This window comes from Haliotis rufescens, unplaced genomic scaffold (assembly GCF_023055435.1).
Source record: "Haliotis rufescens isolate VD_foot unplaced genomic scaffold, xgHalRufe1.0.p SCAF_81, whole genome shotgun sequence".
Taxonomy (NCBI): domain Eukaryota; kingdom Metazoa; phylum Mollusca; class Gastropoda; order Lepetellida; family Haliotidae; genus Haliotis; species Haliotis rufescens.
The window spans coordinates 1031266-1053266 of record NW_025964374.1 but is presented as its reverse complement, the minus strand read 5'-3'; the positions used below and the strand labels follow the sequence as shown (position 1 = coordinate 1053266).

General features: G+C 38.3%; 1 protein-coding gene across 4 annotated transcripts in view; it reads left to right on the top strand.

Moving 5' to 3' along the window:
• Nucleotides 1-22001, top strand: part of LOC124142042 (slit homolog 2 protein-like) — a 177078-nt gene that overhangs the window by 131259 nt on the left and 23818 nt on the right. For 3 of the 4 annotated variants that reach the window (XM_046510290.2, XM_046510291.2, XM_046510288.2), the window contains exons 14-18: nucleotides 3601-3672; nucleotides 12240-12403; nucleotides 13184-13334; nucleotides 14498-14575; nucleotides 20197-20268. In XM_046510290.2, the coding sequence (XP_046366246.1) occupies nucleotides 3601-3672; nucleotides 12240-12403; nucleotides 13184-13334; nucleotides 14498-14575; nucleotides 20197-20268 (537 nt within the window). The remainder of the gene's footprint in view (nucleotides 1-3600; nucleotides 3673-12239; nucleotides 12404-13183; nucleotides 13335-14497; nucleotides 14576-20196; nucleotides 20269-22001) is intronic. The other variant, XM_046510289.2, reaches the window with a different exon arrangement.

Genomic DNA, 22001 nt, shown 5'->3' with positions numbered 1-22001 from the left:
TAGCCAGACTCTCTGACTTGGCTGATTGTGGATCAGGTGTCCAGACTCTCTGACTTGGCTGATTGTTGATCAGGTGGCCAGACTCTCTGAATTGGCTGATTGTGGATCAGGTGTCCAGACTCTCTGAATTGGCTGATTGTAGATCAGGTGTCCAGACTCTCTGAGTTGGCTGATTGTGGATCAGGTAGCCAGACTCTCTGACTTGGATGATTGTGGATCAGGTGTCCAGACTCTCTGACTTGGCTGATTGTTGATCAGGTGGCCAGACTCTCTGAATTGGCTGATTGTGGATCAGGTGTCCAGACTCTCTGAATTGGCTGATTGTAGATCAGGTGTCCAGACTCTCTGACTTGGCTGATTGTAGATCAGGTGGCCAGGCTCTCTGACTTGGCTGATTGTGGGTCATCATGCCCTGATCACATTGGTTTGTCTGAAGGAAACTTAATTATTTACAGGCCACCATGAAATAGCTGGGATACTTCTGACTACAACACCTCACTGATTGTAGTCAATCTCGGTGCATGTTAGGGGATACACCCAGTCTAGGACAGCATGATCAATCTGTGGCTGTGAGGCCTGGATGAGCTACATGTAGGATACATGCACGCTGCTGACAGAAAAACGCAAACGTAAATACACACATCCTGTCAAAATATCTCACGAGGCATTTAGCATGTAGTGTTTCTGGGATACATGTGAACTGGCAGATATTGATGAGACGAACTCACTCGTTTGTTTGTAAGAAACTAGGGAGTATTTCCTACCCTAACACTCCTCCCGAGACCTCCTGCCACCATCAGCAGCAGATTAATCACCTGTAGCTCACCTGGCTAGGGCACACGGAACATAAATTAATAAGTTTATTGTACCGTAATTGTAGATGTACAAAAACTTTTCCTGATTTCACTCGGTGAGTCCGTGTATGCGGGGAGACACTTTGGTATGTCTTGGTTGTTTTCATTTGAGGATTTAGATCTATGAGCTACTTGCTGTAGGCTTTGTGCTGTCAGAAGAGCGTGTTGGTTTAGGGTATAGGCCAAGTTCCCCCCTCTGCCTCCTAGGACTTGGCACTGTTAACCTGGCCAGTCATCAGTAATGCCCTGATAAATAATTGTTACATTTTCACCCCCACGATCCTCGCTAACCAACACACACACCCCATCACCCCCACCCCATCCTCATCATTTTGTTGTTCCTACATACATACAGACAGGGACAACTGCTTTGGGCAGTTTCTTATTTTTTTATTTGATGAAACTATTTAAGTATAGTCAGGTATCTTTATTTGTTTGTTTGTTGTTTAACGCTACACTCAGCAATATTCCCGCTATATGAAGGCGGTCTGTGAATAATCGAGTCTGGACCAGACAATCCAGTGATAGATATCATGAGCATTGATCCATGCAATTGACAACAATCAGCTATCAGATGGTGACTTTTTCAAATGTATGACTGGATAGGGACTGGTCATTTAATAGGGACCGGGAACTGGCTCGCTGACTTGGTTGATGAATGTCATCATATCCCAGTTGTATGGACCTATGTTCATGATGTCAATCACTGGATTGTCTTATCCGGACTCAATTATTTACAGACCGCTGTCATATACAGAGCTACAGATAAGCAGTGTACTTGCATAAAATTCCAAAAAAAAATATTCAAAACCCAATTACTTGAAATTGACTTAAATTAACAGAAACGCATGCATTAAATGAAGAACTCAAATTAGAAAAACAGCTTGCGTAGATATCCAATGAAGCTTTTTCAGCATGCGTACAAAGGAGCTAATTTCCGAAACACAATTACGAGCTAATTTACTTTCCGAGTCAAGCCTATATATTTAGAACAGTTATATACATCTAAAACATTATTTCCTTTTTTTTCAAATCTTATATTGTTCACTAATTTTGGTAAAAACCCAATAGAGTGATGAATAGATGAGTGAAAAAATGTTGGTTACCCAATGAAAAATCTAATAACCCTTAATTAAAATAGAAACCCTAGAGTAAAAACTCAATTGCTAAAAACGTTATCTGGAGCTCTGCATATAGCTAGAATATTGCTGAGTACGGCATTTAACAACAAACAAAACAAAAAATAATGAATGACTACTCCCTTAGATTGACTATTGTGCAGCTGACCAATGCTTGCCATTCCATAATTGTCCAAAGATGACTATCCTTACTGTGTCCTTACTCATGCTTTAATTGGTTACAATGTTGCAAACAACAATTTTACAGTATGTAGCCTCTCCGTACTAAACACTTTTCAAATCTTCTGCAGTAATAGATGAAATAACCCACATTGTCATGGGTGACAAATGTTTGTTTGAATAAACTTTGCTTGTTTATCGGCTCAACAAGTGTAGGAGCGGCATCAAAATTCTTGTACACTTCATGAGAGGAGGGTCGTCTTTGATAAACTCACACCAGCAGGAGTACAATGAGTGTCTGCTAGGGGGCGCTACTTGCTGAAATAAACATTGGCATGTTTGTGATACACAGACAGGATGATATTTATGTCTGCAGGTGTGTGGAAAAGTCAGAAGTCATGACATAACAATGGTGGGATGTTAATCAGGTATCACTTACTCACTTGCTTAATCAGTCTGGGTGTAGCAGAACTGTAGACAATATGAGGTGTGTGATTATTGTTTACATTTGATTGGTTGGTTGTTTTGTTGTTTAACGCCGCACTCAGCAATATTCCAGCTATATGACTGTGGTCTGTAAATAATCGAGTCTGGGCCAGACAATCCAGTGATTGATACCATGAGCATCGATCCATGCAATTGGGATCGATGACATGTATCAACCAAGTCAGCGAGCCTGACCACCCGATCCTGTGTTTACATTTGAACAGATAACATATACATATATGGTCTCTGATTTGAATCATTTTCTGTATCAATGTGAGACCTTATGTAGATCACCCAAAAATATCTACAACCATGACTAAGGCTTATTTGATTGAACTTTCAAGACTACATAAATATGTATTCATAAAACAAATAAAAGTTTCTCGGGGCCATTTTTCTCAAAAGTGAGGATGGCGGCAGGACTTTTATTGAAACCAAAGTGATGTGGGATTAACCCGTTTTGCATCTTTTCTTCCAAGAGTATCAGCAAACACAACCAGCTTTGAACATTGAACATTGAACTTGGCCCTTTAATGTCAGTTGTCTAGTGTGTCATTTAATGGATTACAAATCTGCTGACTACCCAAAACTGAAATTTGAAAAATATGAAAGGCAGTGTTATTGTAATTCTGCCAAACTGAAATAAGTAAAATGTTTTGAAAAAAGCTCATTTACTGTTGCTGTAACTATATATTTCAAAATACTATCATTATAACCTGTTGAGAATTTTCTTTAAAACTGCCTCCCCCACTTTGTTTTCCATTAGCTACTAAACACTTTGAGAAAATCAAAACAAATATTGGAAATTGGATTTTTGTTGTTGATCTTTTCAACCTACCAACCTGAGTTTTGGGGCCAATGGGCCAAACATGCGCAAACCAAAAACAAAACACAAAGGTCTGCCCTAATGGTTTAGTCTCAGTCTCTCAGCTCGAGTAACAATCAACAATTTTCTGTTTCAGATCGCTGTACGACAACAAGATACAGTCTCTGGCCAACAATACGTTCACACCGCTGAGGAACATACAGACTTTGTAAGTAGAAGCTTGTGTATTGGCAATCCACTGGTTCCAAGTTGGATTAATCTTACCAACAGCTCAGCAAAGTCGTTTGTACCTTGCCAAATTATGAGTAAAATTTATGTATTAGGATTTGGAAATGTCAAGGTTTGTTTGACTCATCTTCTAGTGATGATTAAATCACTTTTTCCATTTACTGTAGTTTGTATATTTGCGCCTACTTATTCAAAGAAATATCTTGTAACAGATTAATTAGTCATTATTACAGAGTTTAAAACAAATATGTTAATGTATAAAAAGATATTAAAGGATATGTAATTTGGGACTTGTTTAGAAAATATTGTCTTATATACAATGAATGGAATAATATGAACTAATATATGGTTTGGGGAGGATTCTGTAATTTGATTAACCGTCATATAGCTGGAATATTGCTGAGTGTGGCGTTATACAACAAACAATGTCATTTGATTAGACTAACATCTAGTCCCTGAAATCATCCAAAACTGGCTCCCACAGGAGATATGGCTTGGGTGAGATCAAGCGATATCTACATTGTAGATATTGCTGCAATGAAATTGCATCACAATGCTTTGCAGACCATTGTGATGTCATTGGTTACCATGACGTCACAATCAAATGACATCACTAATGGCTCTCTCTCTCTGCTACTGAAATTGTTAGCACTACTTAAGACACTGCTTATTACACACTCCATCACAGTGGTGACTCAGCATAACACCACTGCCACAGGCTAATTTGCATATCACGTGACCAGACTTTTCTCTTGTTTGTAAACAAACGCGCTTTTTCAGAAATCAGTATAGAACGGACTAATGCAAGTATTTTGGGGCGCTTTACATATTGTTTTGCATAACTATATAGATATGCTACTACAACTGTGACAGTGAGTTGCATGACAATATATATTTATGCATCAAAGTGACCGTGTTGCTTGCTCTCCGTTGCGCTTCCATGACAGCACGTGGAGCCGTACAACCAATGTAAACATTGGATAACTACGCAAAAACAAGTAGATTTTTACGTATTTGCATACTTTCTCAATGAAAGTTAACCATTCTTTGACATTTGCTTATGTAATGTGTAAAATGTGTAGACTTGTCAAACATGAAACGGATGAAAAGCATATGCAATATCTTGAATGGACTGTGAAAGATGTGACGAATCGTCACATGGCGCTGGCCTGTGGCAGAGGTACTATGCTAGCTGGCTGCCGGCCGCATGGAACTCTGGGTAGGAGAGTGTGCTTATTACTGTCTACAAACTGAAAAAGTTAGAAGAATGATGTTGGATGATAAGTAAAATCTCGTTGATATATTTGTATTCAAAAGACACTCGGGTGAGATTCTCCATATAATTTACCGAAAAAGACAGTTGTTAAATAATGGTTATGAAATATAATAAAAAGGAGCCAAGAGACTTTCTTCATTTTCAGATACTGCAGTAATCTAGACTTGCCAAATATTATAGACTTGCCTGGGCTGTATTGGATATATTTGTTTCAGGGTCTGTATGACAGACTATCATTTGAAGTACACTGATGTATCATGTCAAAAATCATTATAATTGGTTTTGTATACTACCCAAAAAAAGTTAAGGACCATCCGATTTTTTCGTGCCATGAGAAATTAACTTTAGTAATATGAAAAAATCAGGTGGTCCTTAACTTCTTTTGTGTAATATTTGAAAAGTAAATATCAATGAAAGTTGGAAGAGTCAATTATGATCAAGTAATTGAGTGTGAAATTTTCGGACTTCCTTGTTTTAATCTAAACATGAAGCAGCATTTCTAAATGAACAGAGATCACTTGTAGGATTGTGTGTGCCTGCATGTCCTCACATCCTGCATTCTGACATGTGTCATAATTCGTCCGTCATCACGCTACACCCACTGACATTCCCATAACAGCTCATTCATTTAGCCAGGCCGTTTATGCCATATCCTCAATGAGGGCTGCTTATCTGTCCATCAAAGCCCTGAATATGGGCTTTAATTAACTTTAATTAACATGCGGCTGATGATTTAATTGTACTGCACCAGGTGACAAATCTGTTGCCATGACAACTGATTATAAACACAAAATGTGCACTGAGTGATTGACGGATAAGGTCACATGACTGCAGTGACTGTGCGGTGATGCATGTGCGTGTGATCGAGGCGAGGGACAGAGCACGCACATGCGGAGATGCGCGATGATTCATCTGCTCTCCATATGACTTCCAGAGTAAACACAGGGAAATAGATTATCCATCTTTTTGTTATTCACATTTCGGGATATTTACATCATTAGTGATGGCGTTTCCGCAAACTTGCATAATCGGTTGTCAGAGGTGAAGCATAAATAGGTCAACATGCTATATACATCTCTGTCAATGTTTCTTTGATATTTCTCTTAAACAGTTAATCACTATTTCCTTGATTGATTTGGGATGCAGATTGTATCATGTTGGTTAGGTGGGATGCATTATGAATCATATTAATTGGGTGGGATGCATTATGAATCATATTGATTGGGGTGGGATGTGTATGAATAATATTGATTGGGTGGGAGGCATTATGAATCATATTGATAGGGGTGGGAGGCAGTATGAATCATAATTTGGTGGGAGGCAGTATGAATCATGTTGATTTGGGTGGGAGTGAGTATGAATCATGTTGATTGGGGTGTGAGGCGGTATGAATCATGTTGATTGGGGTGTGAGGCAGTATGAATCATGTTGATTGGGGTGTGAGGCAGTATGAATCATTTTGATTGGGGTGTGAGTCAGTGTGAATCATGTTGATTGGGGTGGGATTCAGTGTGAATCATGTTGATTGGGGTGGGATTCAGTATGAATCATGTTGATTGGAGTGGGATTCAGTATGAATCATGTTTATTGGGGTGGGATGCAGTGTGAGTCATGTTTGGGTGGGGTTTGTGTTTGTGAATGGCGACTAATATACAGATTAATTACATAGAAAAATCATTTAGTAATTGAAATGAAAAAAAGATGCAGTCTGATTGACGTATGCCTCATCAAGTGTAAGGAAGCAGATATGAAGTCAGTAACCCTCTAAATGGAGGGATTACGGCGACTGGTGTTTACTTCCTAATTACCTTGCCATTTCCTGCCTACTTAAAACAGGATCTTAGATGTTGTGACTACCTGGGCTAGGTAGGTGCTTCCATGTTACCAGACTAATACAGGAACCATTAACGTGGGGAGTGCATCTCCGTGTTGAAACACATTTAATGAGCTACTTTTAAAGATTCATTGCCTAAGGCCTCACATTTTATAGTTTCATTTCACAGGCCCACTGTCCCTTCTGAAAAAACAGCAGGTTCAAGAAAAGAATTAATTAATTTTTTTTATTATTATGTCTGCCTTTCGTAAAATAGACCTTCTGAAACAATAAAAAAAATGTTATATATAAATTCTATGTCACTATCAATATTCTATTCACTCTCAGTGATTCAAGAAGCTAGCTGTAGTTTTAACTCCATGTCAGAATGACTTTCACATAAATAAAAACATAAATAAATGATTGACATAGCTGTTCATTTTTATTTTTATTTTGGCCGACCTTGTGTGGAAAATCTGGAATAATCCGTGAAACATAAAATTAAAAAAGTGTGGGCTTATTGTATAAAAATACAATGTGGTTAATATAGATATATTGCCATGTTATCATTATTTTTTAAAATAAAGTACTTCACTTTGTGTTACTGAAACCCATTAATGACCTGGTCAAGTTATGTAGATAACCTACTCCATCATGGAGGTTTTTATTGCTAATACAGTTTTAAATATCAAACCTTATGTCAGGTTATGAAACAGCTCATACATTTATGACCCATTTTGGATAAATCTGTCGTTTAGATGGTATTAATTATAAATTTTGGGGTCATATATGAGATAAGTGGTTCTGAGAGTAGTCTCAAGAATGCGACCTTGACCCCAGGCATACACATACCAGACCCTGGGGCAGTGATGGAACTTGTCAGGATTGAAATATTTGAGACATATACAGCGTATGGGGAGAAGACTACTCTTTACCCTTACTGTCATACCATTTTTAGATGCGTTTTTGTTTTTGCTTTTGCCTAGATGAGATTAAAGCTTACCTTACATGATGGAAATATGGATTGAAAAACAATTAGCCTATCCTCAACCCATTTAAACATCTCAAAAGTATTCTTCCCCTCTCACAATCCATATTCGTCTCATAATTGCATGGGTACAATCTGTGAAGCCCATTTCTCATGTCCCAGCTGTGAGGTGAGGTGAAATGGGGTTTAACGACGCGTCCAAGATTATTGCACTTATATAGCCACGTGCATGCATGTGTGTGTTTCTGTCGCTGCACCGATGCGATTAATAGTGCTTGCTCACTGAGATACCATGCCGCAGTTTTAACATTAATACCCCACTCAGACACAGTATACTGACTCCGAGCCGACCAGTACTTGTTTTAGCCCCTTAATGCCGAGCGCCAGACAGGGTAACAACAAGTACCATCTTTTAACATCTTTTGGTATCGAAACCCGGACCTTCCGCTCTCCGGGCGGACACTCTACCACTAGACCACGGAGGCGGTCCCCCTGCTGTGAAATTTCTGTATGATTGCTATCATACTCTCACTCTCTAATTACAGTGCAAGTAAATACACAAGGTCTCCATATCATGGGAGGATAGCCTAGTGGTTAAAGCGTTCACCGCTACACCAAAGAACCGAGTTTGGTTCTTCAGTGCAATTCTTGATGTTCCCAACCTTACTTTACTCTTTCGATCCGTGAAGATCCGGGGTAGAATAGGTCTTCAGCATCCCATGCTTACTGTAAAAGGCGACTATGCTTGCCGTAAGAGGCGCCTAAAAAGGAGCAAGTGGTCAGACTTGGTTGATGCATATCATCGTATCCCAATTACGTGTATCGATGCTCGTGATGTCAATCCCTGGATTGTCTGGGCCAGACTTGATTATTTACAGACCGCTGTCATATAGCTAGAATATTGCTGAGTGCGTCATTTAACAACAAACAAACAAACCTAAATGAGGTACTGAAGCTTACTGCTGACAAACTAACAACTGAAAAACAAAGATGCTGTTAACATCATTTTGATGAACAGTCCAAAGATTTTTTTATTCAGATGACGCATATGACACGAGAAATGAAATTACATGTGTATAAGAATTCATTTCCACCCAATATTCTATTTTCCAAATACCATTGACGATTTTCTGACCATTGTTTTTCTTAGATTGAGCACTGCAGAAGTGTTTCTTCTTAATATGGCCAGCTTTGATGTGATGAGCTGATTGGCTGTAGTCAATCCTCAGACACTTCTAAGAATTTATTGGTCCACCCTGACACATAAAAGAGATATTTCTTTACAATTAGTCAACCTTTCCAACATTTTTTAAAGAAACTACAACCTCTAATTCATCTTGTTTGAATTTTATAGGAAATTGAAACCCCCGAAACTGCTTTGCCCAAATTAGAAAACTTGAGTCACAGGAGGTCCTTAAAACAGATTTTATTATCATAGTTGTAAAAGTTTGTGAACAGTGGTTTGAGGTTTGTGTAATTATTATAATGGTTAATGCTTTAAACAAGTTTATCAGACAAGGATAGCATCAAATGATCCCTTTAGGAATACAGGAAATGCAATAGGATTTTATCTCCAAACTTGATCACAATTTCTGATGGTTCCCAGAGCTTTATGTGATCAAATTTACTCTAATACAGTTTGACTGTTCCGGGAGCAAGTGTGTTCAGATCAAGACACACTTGAGTTCTATAATATCATGTTGTGGATAAAATGAACCAGCCAATGTCATATCGGTACTTTGTGAAATTTAAGTAAATTTATTTCTTTGTAAATGTAATACCAGCCCCTTTTACGAGATCCTTTAAGACAATATCTGTTATAAATGATCCGATATATGGTAACAGATGCTATAATACTGGCTTCAGCCTCCGTCCAGGGTTTGATTTAGGGAAGAATATTGATGGTATTTCTCCAAGCGGGGACGCAGCTGTGAGTTAATAAACTTGTTGAATTGAGCAACAGGCATCATGGGATATCTTAGTCACCCATGACTCATCTAATCACATTTTAGGGGCCGGCTTGGAGCCTTAAGGCTGATGTGTTTTTTAGGGAGGTGGACATTTTAGGGAGATGGACAAATTAGAGGGAAAGGCTGTGATGATTAAATCTGAAATTTCCCGAAGGAATTGGAAGACTTTAAGTCCGACATGCATCTGTTGGCATGAAGTTAGATTATGCGCTTGCCATCCCTTGTCAGCGTGAGATAACGGCGCCATTAAAATATCTCAAACATCCTGAAAATTTATCTGCTTAATCTTTTTAAATGAATTCTGTTAGTCAGCAAGGATGACTGTTTGACAAACACCAGCATGATTTTCGGGTAACTCTTGGGGATTTTGTGAACGAGATTTTATTGGTTTATATGTCTTGGTCGACAGGGTGGCTGATTTGAGGCTTGGTTGTAAATAATTCAGTTTTACCAAAAATGAGATCGGTAAAATTCTTTGTTTAGTATTATCTTGTGTTGTATTGATGATAGTTAGAATGTTACTCTATAGTAGCAGTATTGATGGAGTATCGTAGGTTTCTGGAATGTCCTTCAGACAATGTACCATCGTGGAATCAAACTCTGGACTTCTTTTGGAAGAACATTCTCACCAGCTGCTGAATCCACAATATTGTTAATTTTAAATGTCACAAATGTGGATAGTTTTGTTTTCTGGGGCCACTTCTGGGGCTTTCTGGGGCACAAAGCAATCTTAGCACTAAGATGATCGTAACTCCCATACTTTAACATAGGCTTACGATAGTCTTAGCGCTAAGATTGCTTTGTGCAAGTGGGCCCTGATCTTTCTCTCATTTTAATGTTGTGGTATAGTCATGTAGTACTTGTGATATTGTGAATGTGTGAATGTGGTTTTATACCGCATTTAGCAATATTACAGCAATACCACAGCATGGGACTCCAGAAATGGGCTTCACACATTGTACCCCTGTTGAGAGTTTAACCTGTGTCTTCAGCATAAGAAGCGAACGCTTTAACCAAGAGGCTATCCCACCACCCCTTATGATGTTATGAAAGAATGTTCTTTTAAACACAAGCCAATCATGAAATCCCTTACTAATAGCTGTGTTTTTACTTACAAAATAAATTACCCATGTATATATTCATCAGGTAAAGCGTGATCCTTTTCAACAAGACACGAGAATATGTTTTTGTTATTTGACTATGCAAATAAACGTGATAAATATGTTTCATATGCCAAATCATATGACAACACATATTAATCCGTGAAGTACAAACAGGGAAGTCGGAAACCACATCACCTAATGGGCTGGACACCGATCAGCGCCATCAACATGACCGGCTCCAAGACCTGAATCTGTTCCCCCATTCTCTCCAGCCCATGATTAAATGGGCCTAAGTGATGATTAAAACCCCTTTCTCATCCTGACAGTGACAGGCATGTGTCATCAGAGACTCGGGGGTCGACTATCCGTCCAATTTGATGCATGGAGAGAAATGCCAAAGTACTCACAGTCTCAAGTTATTTGGGACGTGCATCGGGTGGCGGGTTGTTTGGGGAATTAGAAGAATTGTGACCAGTCATTTGGTCCTTTTTTAGCCAATTACGTGATAAATTGACTTAAAATGGGCCTTGATGTTCTTGGGTCACATTTCACAGTTGTTTTGAGAAACTTTTCAATGTGAATTAAGGCAGAAGGGAAACCAAATTCAACTTTGCTTGATGATTTTACAGTTAGCGATGGAGTTTTTTTATAATTTCTTTGATTTTTTTCTAGTTTTTATAAAATTTTCGTTAATTGTGTTCAGAGGGGAAGCTATCTGTATCGGATGATGTAGTTTACCCATTACTTCTCATGTTTGATATTTAATCATTTCTTCCACATTCAGAGACAATTAATTAATAATGACTGTGACAAGAAAATCAAAGAAAAGCTCATGACTTGGGTTTCATGGAATCATTATCATAAGTTTGATCATTCGGGCTCCTAAAACCTTCACTTTCTGTTATCAAACATTTAAACTATGATGTGTTATTTGTTTTCCCCTACTGTAAAGGGATCAGATTATCATATCACATGTATTAAAAAACCGTACCTGTTATATCATAGATAGGCTGACACCTAGTCCCTGAAATAAAAATATTTTACAGAAAATGTTAGTTGTTAAATTATCTTAATGCTTTCAATGCCAGTGTCGAACCCATTCAACAGAGTGTGTCACAAGCCATGTTGCTACTGTCGAACCCAGTGTGTCACGAGCCGTGTTGCTACTGTCGAACCCATTCAACAGAGTGTGTCACAAGCCGTGTTGCTACTGTCAAACCCAATATCATAGAGTGCACCCTTTTTGAAAAATGTGTTATCAGTGTCAGAACATGGTGATCCACGTAATGTCGATCATTCACACAAAAACACAAATTTGGACAAAAAAATTAAGAAAGCAAATCTATTTTTATGGGATTGATTGACAAGTTATCTGATGATTGTGGTTTTTCTTTCAGACATCTGGCTCGGAACCCGTTCATTTGCGATTGTAATCTTCACTGGCTCTCGGAGTACCTCCATGACCATCCCATCGAGACAAGCGGAGCACGCTGCGAAACCCCGCGCAGGATGCGAAGGAAAAAGATCGGACATGTTCGAGCGACAAAGTTCAAATGTAAAGGTGTCTTGAGATTTGAGTGCTTTTTATTTGGTTCCTAACATTCTGCATTATGTTTATTTCATTTACTAGCTTAGCATCACGTGGATCTGTTGTCAGTAACCCCAGACTCCCGTGGCTTACGACATGGAAGAAAGACGTTTTGAGCTGACACACTGCATGATGGGAGCTCCGCAGGTCTTGCGATAAGTTTCCCAAGACAATCACCCAACAAACGAAAATCCCACTTGTATATTCTGTACCCAAAATTATCTTGTTGCTATCACCCCTTGTGTGTAACATTTTCTGTAATTCTGCGATATTCTTCGATAGTATTTCCCCGTTATTTTCAAAAATGTAATACGTAGATTTATTCCACTAATGTTCCTGTTCTTGCTACATGTTAAGTGTTGTTCCATTAAGCCTTATTTTGTAACCCCTTGTTCATAAATAAATCCCCTAACCAGCATGGTCATTAAATAACTCATTAGTATGCATGGAACAGATTTGTGGAAAACATTGTTGTTTACTACGCTAAATTTTACCCCAAACAATCCCAGCCAATATTAGTTGTATGCTATGTTCAACATGGTAAATATCTTTAAAACATTTTTCTATTCAAAAACATGTTTTTCTTCAAGAATTGCTATCATAACTCAAAATTTTGCCAATATTTCAATAAATTTGGTTCATCTGTAATCAGATGTTTATATTTTGGAAATCATTGAAATATGGAACCTAGTTTTGCAGTGTTGTTTCACTGTGACAAATAGGCAATAGCTACCTTCGTTTTTTCAATTTCAGGCTCGGAGGCCCACCGAACAAAGAATGCTGGGAACTGCATGATAGATCGGGAATGTCCGCGGGAATGCGTGTGCATCGGAACAACGGTGGACTGTTCTGGACGTGGGCTGAAATATATCCCTAAAGAACTACCCATGTATACAACCGAATTGTAAGCAATTACTTGTTATCACATCAATAGGGTGAAGGTGTTGGTCGGTGGGGTAGCCTAGTTGTTAAAGCATTTGCTTGTTAAGCTGTTCAAAGCAAACTTTATTACAGTGGCCTAGTTGAATAAATGACTGGGTAAAAGATAAATGAAAAGTAGATCAGTTACTGTTCCGACTATATTTAATATGCAAAAGGAGTTAAAGAACACCCAATTCTTTCATATTACTGTAGTTTATCTGCCGTTACAATAGAAATCAGGGGAGGGATTACCCAGTTGTTAAAGTGCTTGCTCACCTCACCTAAGGTCTGGGTTTGATTCTCCACATGGTAGCAATGTGTAAAGTAGTTTTCTTGAATATTGGCAAAAGCTATGTGGAACCACTCACTCACTCACTCACTACCACCACCCTGAACATATCATGATGGGGGGTGGGGTAGCCTAGTGGTTAAAGCGTTCACCCGCCACACCGAAGGCTCGGGTACAATGCCTGTTTCTGGTGTCCCCTGCCGTGATATTGCTAGAAGTGGCGTAAAACCATACTCACTCACTCACATGATTCATAATCTGTGTATCATATCCAAGATGCCCTTGGGGGCGGTTGGGTAGCCTAGTGGTTAAAGCGTTCGCTCGTCACGCCGAAGACCCGGGTTCGATTCCCGACATGGGTACAATGTGTGAAGCCCATTTCTGGTGTCCCCTGTCGTGATATTGCTGGAATATTGCAAGAAGTGGCATAAAACCGTACTCGTTCACTCACATTATTCATAATCTGTGTATCATATCCAAGATGCCCTTGTGAAGATCCGGGTCAGAATGCAAGAGGCAACTAACTGGATCAGGTGGTCAGGCTGACTTGGTTGATGCATGTCATTTATTCTCATTTTTTAGTTTGATGCTCATTATGTCAATCACTGGATTGTCTAGTGCAGACTTGAGTATTTACAGACCGCCATCACATAGCTGGAATAGTGCTTGTGTGCCTTTAAACATCAAACAAACAAACATGTCCAAGATGGCGTCCTGCAGAGTGTACAGTAGGCCATACATATTCACAAATTATGTATTTCTTTTGAAACAAACATCATTATGTACCAATTGATTTGAATATGAACTGGTATTATACTTGTTTGAATATGAAACTATGTGACTGTATCTTTTTGCAGAAAACTGGAAAATAATGAAATAAATCGAATTAAGAATGATGGAATATTCAAGAAAAAACTACCCAATCTTCAGATACTGTGAGTATACAACATTCGTGTACAACATTTGTATACAACATTCGTACAATATTCCAGATACAGACACGTGTAAGCAAGACAGACAATGCACAAGACTGTTGTACAACTACAGAAAGTTCAGTTCTATCAAAAATGTATTTTTTCATCCGGTAACCAAACAAACCTGCAATTGCGTTAAATAACACCAAGTACAACACAAGGGAATGTATGTTTTCACAAGTGGTGGTGGCGAACTTTGAAATGTTTTGTAACTGGTGGCTAAAGGAGAAACTGTGGAGAAGATTAAAATATTTTCACTGGAGGTGAAACACAAAGGTAAACGTTGGCAGGCAAGAGTGTAAGGTCACTTCAAGGTCATAGACATTTGCCAAGCAGCCATTGCTGCAAGAGAAGCAATAAGGGTGATATCACACCCCTAGCTGAGACAGGTGATTGGTGGGAAGGGGGGTTAGGTGGTTGGTGAGAGGGGGGCAGGTGGTTGAACCGAGGGGGAGGCGGAAGCTTGGTGAACATGTGTTGATAAAGTGAGATAAATTGTGTGTTGCACAGATCTGATCTCTCACATCTTGTACTATTTTGATTTTAGAGCTTTTAGATAATTGATTTGGCCCTGCGTCATTGATGATGTACTCTACATCTATTTTTATCTTACTGCTCGTAGATAATTAAATCTCTCTCCTGCCTCATTGATGGTGTAGTCAATACAATTATGTTTGAAAAAAATGACAAAATCATAATCATTATCCAAACTAAACAATAACTTTCATAATTTAACTAATAAACATTAAATTCTAGATATACGTTTTTTATCCAGCTGAAGTATATATGTGATGTCATTCTGCTATACCTCAAATAACGTGGGAGATCAACCCGAAACTCATGTTCTATTGACAGTCGTATGCGCCAATTACACCTTGCGCAAGTGGAATCTCCACACAGTGTCGTCACCACACTGCTAAGAGCTCCACACTGTTTGCACAGGCTTTGAAGTCTTTGTCGTAACAGTTTCTCAACTTTGGCGAGACATTTCTAACATTTGCTGAATAAACTTTGACAAATTTTTCGGATACGGCAGATTATGTGGCATTTGTTTTGGAATCGTGTCTTTTCCCTGTTGAAGAAGACTTAGCAGCCGCAAAAAATGGGGTGTGAAGTAAGGAATATGTTTACTTTTTCAGAAGGGATGAATGGCACCGTTGTATGATAGGAGTAAACAGCTCAGTATGGGGGTATTGTATTGTCAGATAATAAGGGAAGTGCTCGCTGTTGATGTGTGCTTCTAAAATTCATGCCAAGTCTAGCTGAAGGAAAAGACTGATAAATACGTTTTTTTTATTAAAATGATCAAAATAATGGCTGGAGAAAAACTCACGGATAATACTTTATTCACTCCTCAATTTTTTTTCGTTCCAATTACTTGTTTATGGCAAATCTAACCAGTTTGGATTTTTTTCTTGTTTCCATTAAATTATGCTTTCCAAGTACGGGACTTACGTGGTACTTCTGCATTATCGAGAAATTGTGAAGCCTTAAAAATGTAAAACTGTCAAAAACTCATTATTTCCAACATAAAAATTTCAAAATTTAACTTGAAATGTGAGATGATGAATTTTATGCTGGTGTTTCGTTCTTTGTATACAGTACATTTAACATAGCAGCTGAAAAAATATAATGAATAATAATTATGTCCACAGGCAAGAAGCACTTGTATATATTCTACGACATATTGAGATAAAATCCGTGATTTGACAGTTGAGAGTTTGTCAGCTCTTGGAGTGACACTGTTTATTCACTGTGAACACATATGACCCATCCCATACATTCTCTACTTCCAACTTTAAAACAGATCGCCAGATCCACACAGCAAAGTTCTCATCTTTCAACACTTTGGTAAGAAGTGTTTAGATTTGCCAGGTGAAGTCCCCCTGTTTGAGCATATAGCTACTTGTGCTGTAAGTAGCATCTGTCATCTGGAAAGTAGTGTTTACTTTTATGGTGGGGGAATACTACTTGCCAGACAACTGGAAACTATTCACATAATTTGTAATTTCCATATGGTGTCAAATCTTCCACATGATAAGGAGGAGAAATGTTTAGAGAGAGGAAATTTGAATTCTAAATTTAAGCAATCTGAAATTAATTAAACAACTTGAAAATACAAACAAATGTGATTCTATTTCACTGATATTAGCCATGGTTTTTTAAGGTCATGTGGGTAGTAATTTGAAATATAATTGTGTGTATAAATAATAAAATAATTAAGTTTGATGATGGGTACTATCAAATATAGTGAGTTGATTTGTGGATGAGAAAGATAAATATTTACTTGGATTTGCTTTGAACAAGTTTTATCTAAATGTTTTTGACAAATTGCTTAGGGATTTACTTCAAAAGATAAGATATTTTTAGAAGTTAATAAGTACAAATTTGGTTGTGAGATTATACTTTTCTCTTAATCTGGAACTTTAAAATTTAAACAAATGCTTTATCAGTAAGCAGATATCAAAACACAACATATCTTTCACAGCTTGAACTGTGAAAAACTCCATGTCTGAGATTTTCTTGTCAACTCTGGTGAGATTTCGCACTGACAAAACACCCTGCTGCTGTGAAAATATTTAATCAGTGCATCTTGATAAGGTCTTAGAGTCAGATTGGGATTTTCAGGGTCAAAGAAAAAGCCTGCTTTTCCAAATTTATAGCTGCAGACTTGTGTGTTAAAGACTGGCGGATCTGGAAAAACACTTTAGCCAATCATTATTGCTGTGACCTCGGGGTATTCTGTGTGTGGTATGGTGTGTCACACATGGTTTTATCATTGTCACGACATGCTTGACTTTTGTTTATTCCGTATTTTCAGTTGCAGCTTTATCAGACAGTGTCAGTTTTCGTAGAAAGGAGGTTTTTGAAATGGATAATTGAGATTGCATTTTGAGCACCATTTTAAACATGAAATAAAGTTATGATCCAGGCCTGGTTTCCTCCAACAGGTCCCAATATCAACAGCCTGTTGTAGGTCGACTTCAAGGTCATTGTCATTATTTGTTACACTGCCGTGAAGAGATCACCCGTTTAATAACAATAAGGGTGTAATACACATTTTGCAATACCAAAATGTGTGCTTATGTACTGCAGGAACAAGTTTCACTGACAAATTTTGAAAACTCCAAATATTCCTGGACTTACTCAATGACATTGAGTGTAGGGATGATAGATCACTGGGAGGAGCTTACACCCACCCGATGATGACCCCAGCAACCCTGTTGCTAGGCTGACGTCACATCGGGGTTTTTTTCGCTGGTGGATCTTGCAACAAAATTTCGACAAATTGCGTCATTGTGAGGTGATTGTAAATTATGTGGGGCAGGGCAATCGTACCGCAATGACATTCATAAATCTATGTAATAGAACGGGAGTTACAAAAACCTTAGTGATATGAGAGCTAGGTAGAACCAACCCCTCATTTCTAAAAGTAGGCCATTGTATTGTATTAAAGTATTATATGTAAACTTTTGACATGTTTGAAGTACTATTCTGATAAACTTAAAATTGGATTATGCTGTGGTTCGTCTAGATGTTTCCCTATTCAGATACAACAGTGATTTTTTTTTGAAAGTTCTAAACGGCTAGTAACAAATACAATACTAAACGAGCTCCCGTGTAATACCATTGTATGAAACTCGTGAATATTTCTGGTGTCTGATGAGTGAGTGAGTGAGTATTGTTTTACGCCGCTTTTAGCAATATTCCAGCAATATCACGGCGGGGGACACCAGAAATGGGCTTCACAATTTGTACCCATGTCGGGAATCGAACCCAGGTCTTCAGCGTGACGAGCGAACGCTTTAACCACTAGGCTACCCGACTGCCCCGGTGTCTGATGAGCGAAAGTGAATCAGATACCAGAACTATTCACTCGTTCCATCAAATTGCTATTACACAGGAGCTCGTTTAGTATGCTATATTTCTTCAACAAAACACAAAAATATTAATATAAAAACTTATCAAGGTGTTAAGTGAGGTCAATGCACAGGAGAGGGTTTCAAATTACAGCTGTTCTTGTGAGACATTAAAAGATGGTGCTTGTTGTTACCATGCCTGGCGCTCAGCATTAAAGTGCAAGTATCACGAAAAAATATTGATAGATATAATATAGCCAGTATGATGTACAATGGCCGAGAGAAAAAGTGTGAAAACATAAATTTAGTGCTGTTGCATGTATTTTGAGGTATATGTTTGTAAGAACCCAAACAAATCTTAAAAGCATTGATGGGGAGGCGTGGCTTAATTAGCATGGCCGACTAGGCCTGCAAGCTGATTGGGTTGGTTGGCTATATGACGGCGGTCTGTAAATTAATTGAGTCTGGACCAAACAATCCAGTGATTAATATCATGAGCATCGATCCATTGATTGATAACATGCATCAACCAAGTCAGCAAGCCTGACCACCGATCCCGTTAGTCGCCTGTTACGACAAGCATGGGTTGCTGAAGACCTATTCTACCCCGGATCTTCACAGGGTATTACCACCAGCTGGGTACAGAACACATGATCGTCTCATTAGTTGTATATATAATACCTGTATGGATTCCATGTATGTCAACCGCCTCCGTGGTCTAGTGGTAGAGCGTCCGCCCAGAGAGCGGAAGGTCTGGGGTTCGATCCCCGGCCGCGTCATACCAAAAGACGTTAAAAGATGGTACTTGTTGTTACCCTGTCTGGCGCTCGGCATTAAGGGGCTAAAACAAGGACTGGTCGGCTCGGAGTCAGCATACTGTGTCTGAGTGAGGTATTCATGTTAAACTGCGGCATGGTATCTCAGTGAGCTAGCACTATAAATCGGCATCAGTCCGTTCTAGTACAAGCAGCCACACACACACACACACACACACACGTGCATGCATGTCGCTATATAAGTGCAATAATCTTGGACGCAACATTAACCCCAATTTCACCTCACCTCACCATGTATGTCAAGAGTTCACCTCACCACACATTTATGAAATTCATTATTTTGCTGCATGTTTTCTTTGACATGGCGACCGCCTCCGTGGTCTTGTGGTAGAGCGTCTGCCCGGAGAGCGAAAGGTCCGAGGTTTCCCGGCCGCGTCATACAAAAAGATGTTAAAAGATTGTACTTGTTGTTACCCTGTCTGGCGCTCGGCATTAAGGGGCTAAAACAAGGACTTGTCGGCTCAGAGTCAGTATACTGTGTCTGAGTGGGGTATTCATGTTAAACTGCAGCATGGTATCTCAGTGAGCTAGCACTATAAATTGGCATAAGTCCAGACTAGTACAAGCAGCCACACACACACATACACGTGCATGCATGTCGCTATATAAGTGCAATAATCTTGGACGTCGTTAAACCCAATTTCACCTCACATCTTTGACATGGCATATTTCATAAATTCTTCATTTCATTCCCATGTGTCAAGAACTGTCTGCTGTAAGTGTGATGGAGTTAATTGGAACTGAACATGCTTTCAGCCAGGTTATTAAATGTAACAAGAATTTATGTTTTCAAATTGTTTATTTTCACTTCATCCACAAGGTGGCAAATGATTGTCATATTTATATGTTCGTATCTCTGTTTATTTTATTTTATTTTTTTCTTCAGAGATTTGAATGATAACGCTATAGAAGTCATAGAAGATGGAGCGTTCGAAGGGGCAGAAAAACTGACAGACTTGTAAGTTATAATTGCCTGTCTTAACAGCTGATTTATAGGGTGTGTTGTTGATATCAATAGTGGGACGTATATTTCATCAACACACTTATCTCCATGCTTGCAAGACCAGATACTTCATGGCGTACATGCTATTGGCAACTGCTATAGATATCCTGTGAGATGATGCATGGTGGGACGTTATGGAATGTAAATATGGAAATGTTCGTGAGGGCCAGATTAAGTTACATGAATCGTAAATTATGAATTTTTTAATCGTGATTGATTGATATATGCTATTGTCAAACATTTGCATGAGTTTGACGTGCGTGAGTGAGTTTGACGCCGCTTTTAGCAATATTCCAGCAAAATCATGGCAGGGACAGCAGAAACGGGTTTCACACATTGTACCCATGTGGGGAATTGAACCCAGGTCTTCGGTGTGATGAGCCGACACTTTAAGCACTGGGCTACCACCGCCCCAAGTTTGACATTAAACATACATGATACATATGTTATGCTGAGTTTAGAATGTGTGAAAATTAGAAATACCATTTTGTGCTTTGCTTGATGAACTTTGAATTTTCAAAATGCTTTTGAATTATGAATCATATTGCTTAGCGAGTTTTGCTGTTATACAAGACTTTGATCCCTGCTTCATAGGCCTCTGTGTATATATATATATCTATTTTGTGAAAAGATAGGCTGGCACCAATTGCTTATATATAGGAAATCTGGAAGCTTTTTTCATATATTTTTTTTCTTTCTTTCTGAATCCTGTTTCAGAATTGATCAGACATACAGGGTTGTGTCTGAGAAGGATATAACAAAGATATACAAAGAATTTGTTAAAACAGAGGCAGTATCTTCAAGTAATTTTCATTGGTTATGAAACTAGTAATGATAGCCTGATGTTATATGAAAACAAAATATGGAACTGTGAGATTTTACCAAGACATTGACAAACACATTCAAGCTGCGTTTGGATGTCCTCTTTCTGTAACATGGCAAAGTCATGATATCAAATATAATCCAAATAAGTAATTGATAAACTGGAAGCCTTTTGCATTACGTGAGATACTTAAAATATTATACATACGTTTAAAATATATAAATGATATATAACTGAAGAATTGTAATGCATTTTTGTTCTAAAAAAAGCTTTTACACATAATCCTTATATTTTCTTTTGTGTTCATTCACATAGAGGAATTCAAATAAATACATAAATATACATAACCTCAAGCTGTAACTGAATTAAGCTATTACATCGTTACTAACTGTGATGTCATAGCCATTGTCCATTGTGACCAACAATGTTACAGCAATGGCTGAACAAGCATCTCAAATTATAATGTGCTAAACCACTACTGTATTCATGATGAAGGAAGGGAGGCCGAAACCTTGAGAATATGTATCTTTACATTATCTATAATCAGCCAATATTTTTTTATTATTTGTTTTGTGACTACAAAGTATATTATTTTATGAATTCCTCTTTTTACTTACACGTCAAAGATTGTTAGATTGTAATCACAGTCATCTGAATTTCACACAAGTATGACACAGGTAAATAATAAAAAATACCCGAAAAACACTCAGATTTCCTCAAACTTGACTCATTGTAGCAACACGCCATACCATAGCTACAGACTTTGTCTGCATCTCTGTTCCAATCGTTTCACAGTTGTCAATGAAAATTTGTCCTACTGACAACCAAATGAGTAAGTGGTAATTTTTTGTCAGTTTTTTTGCTT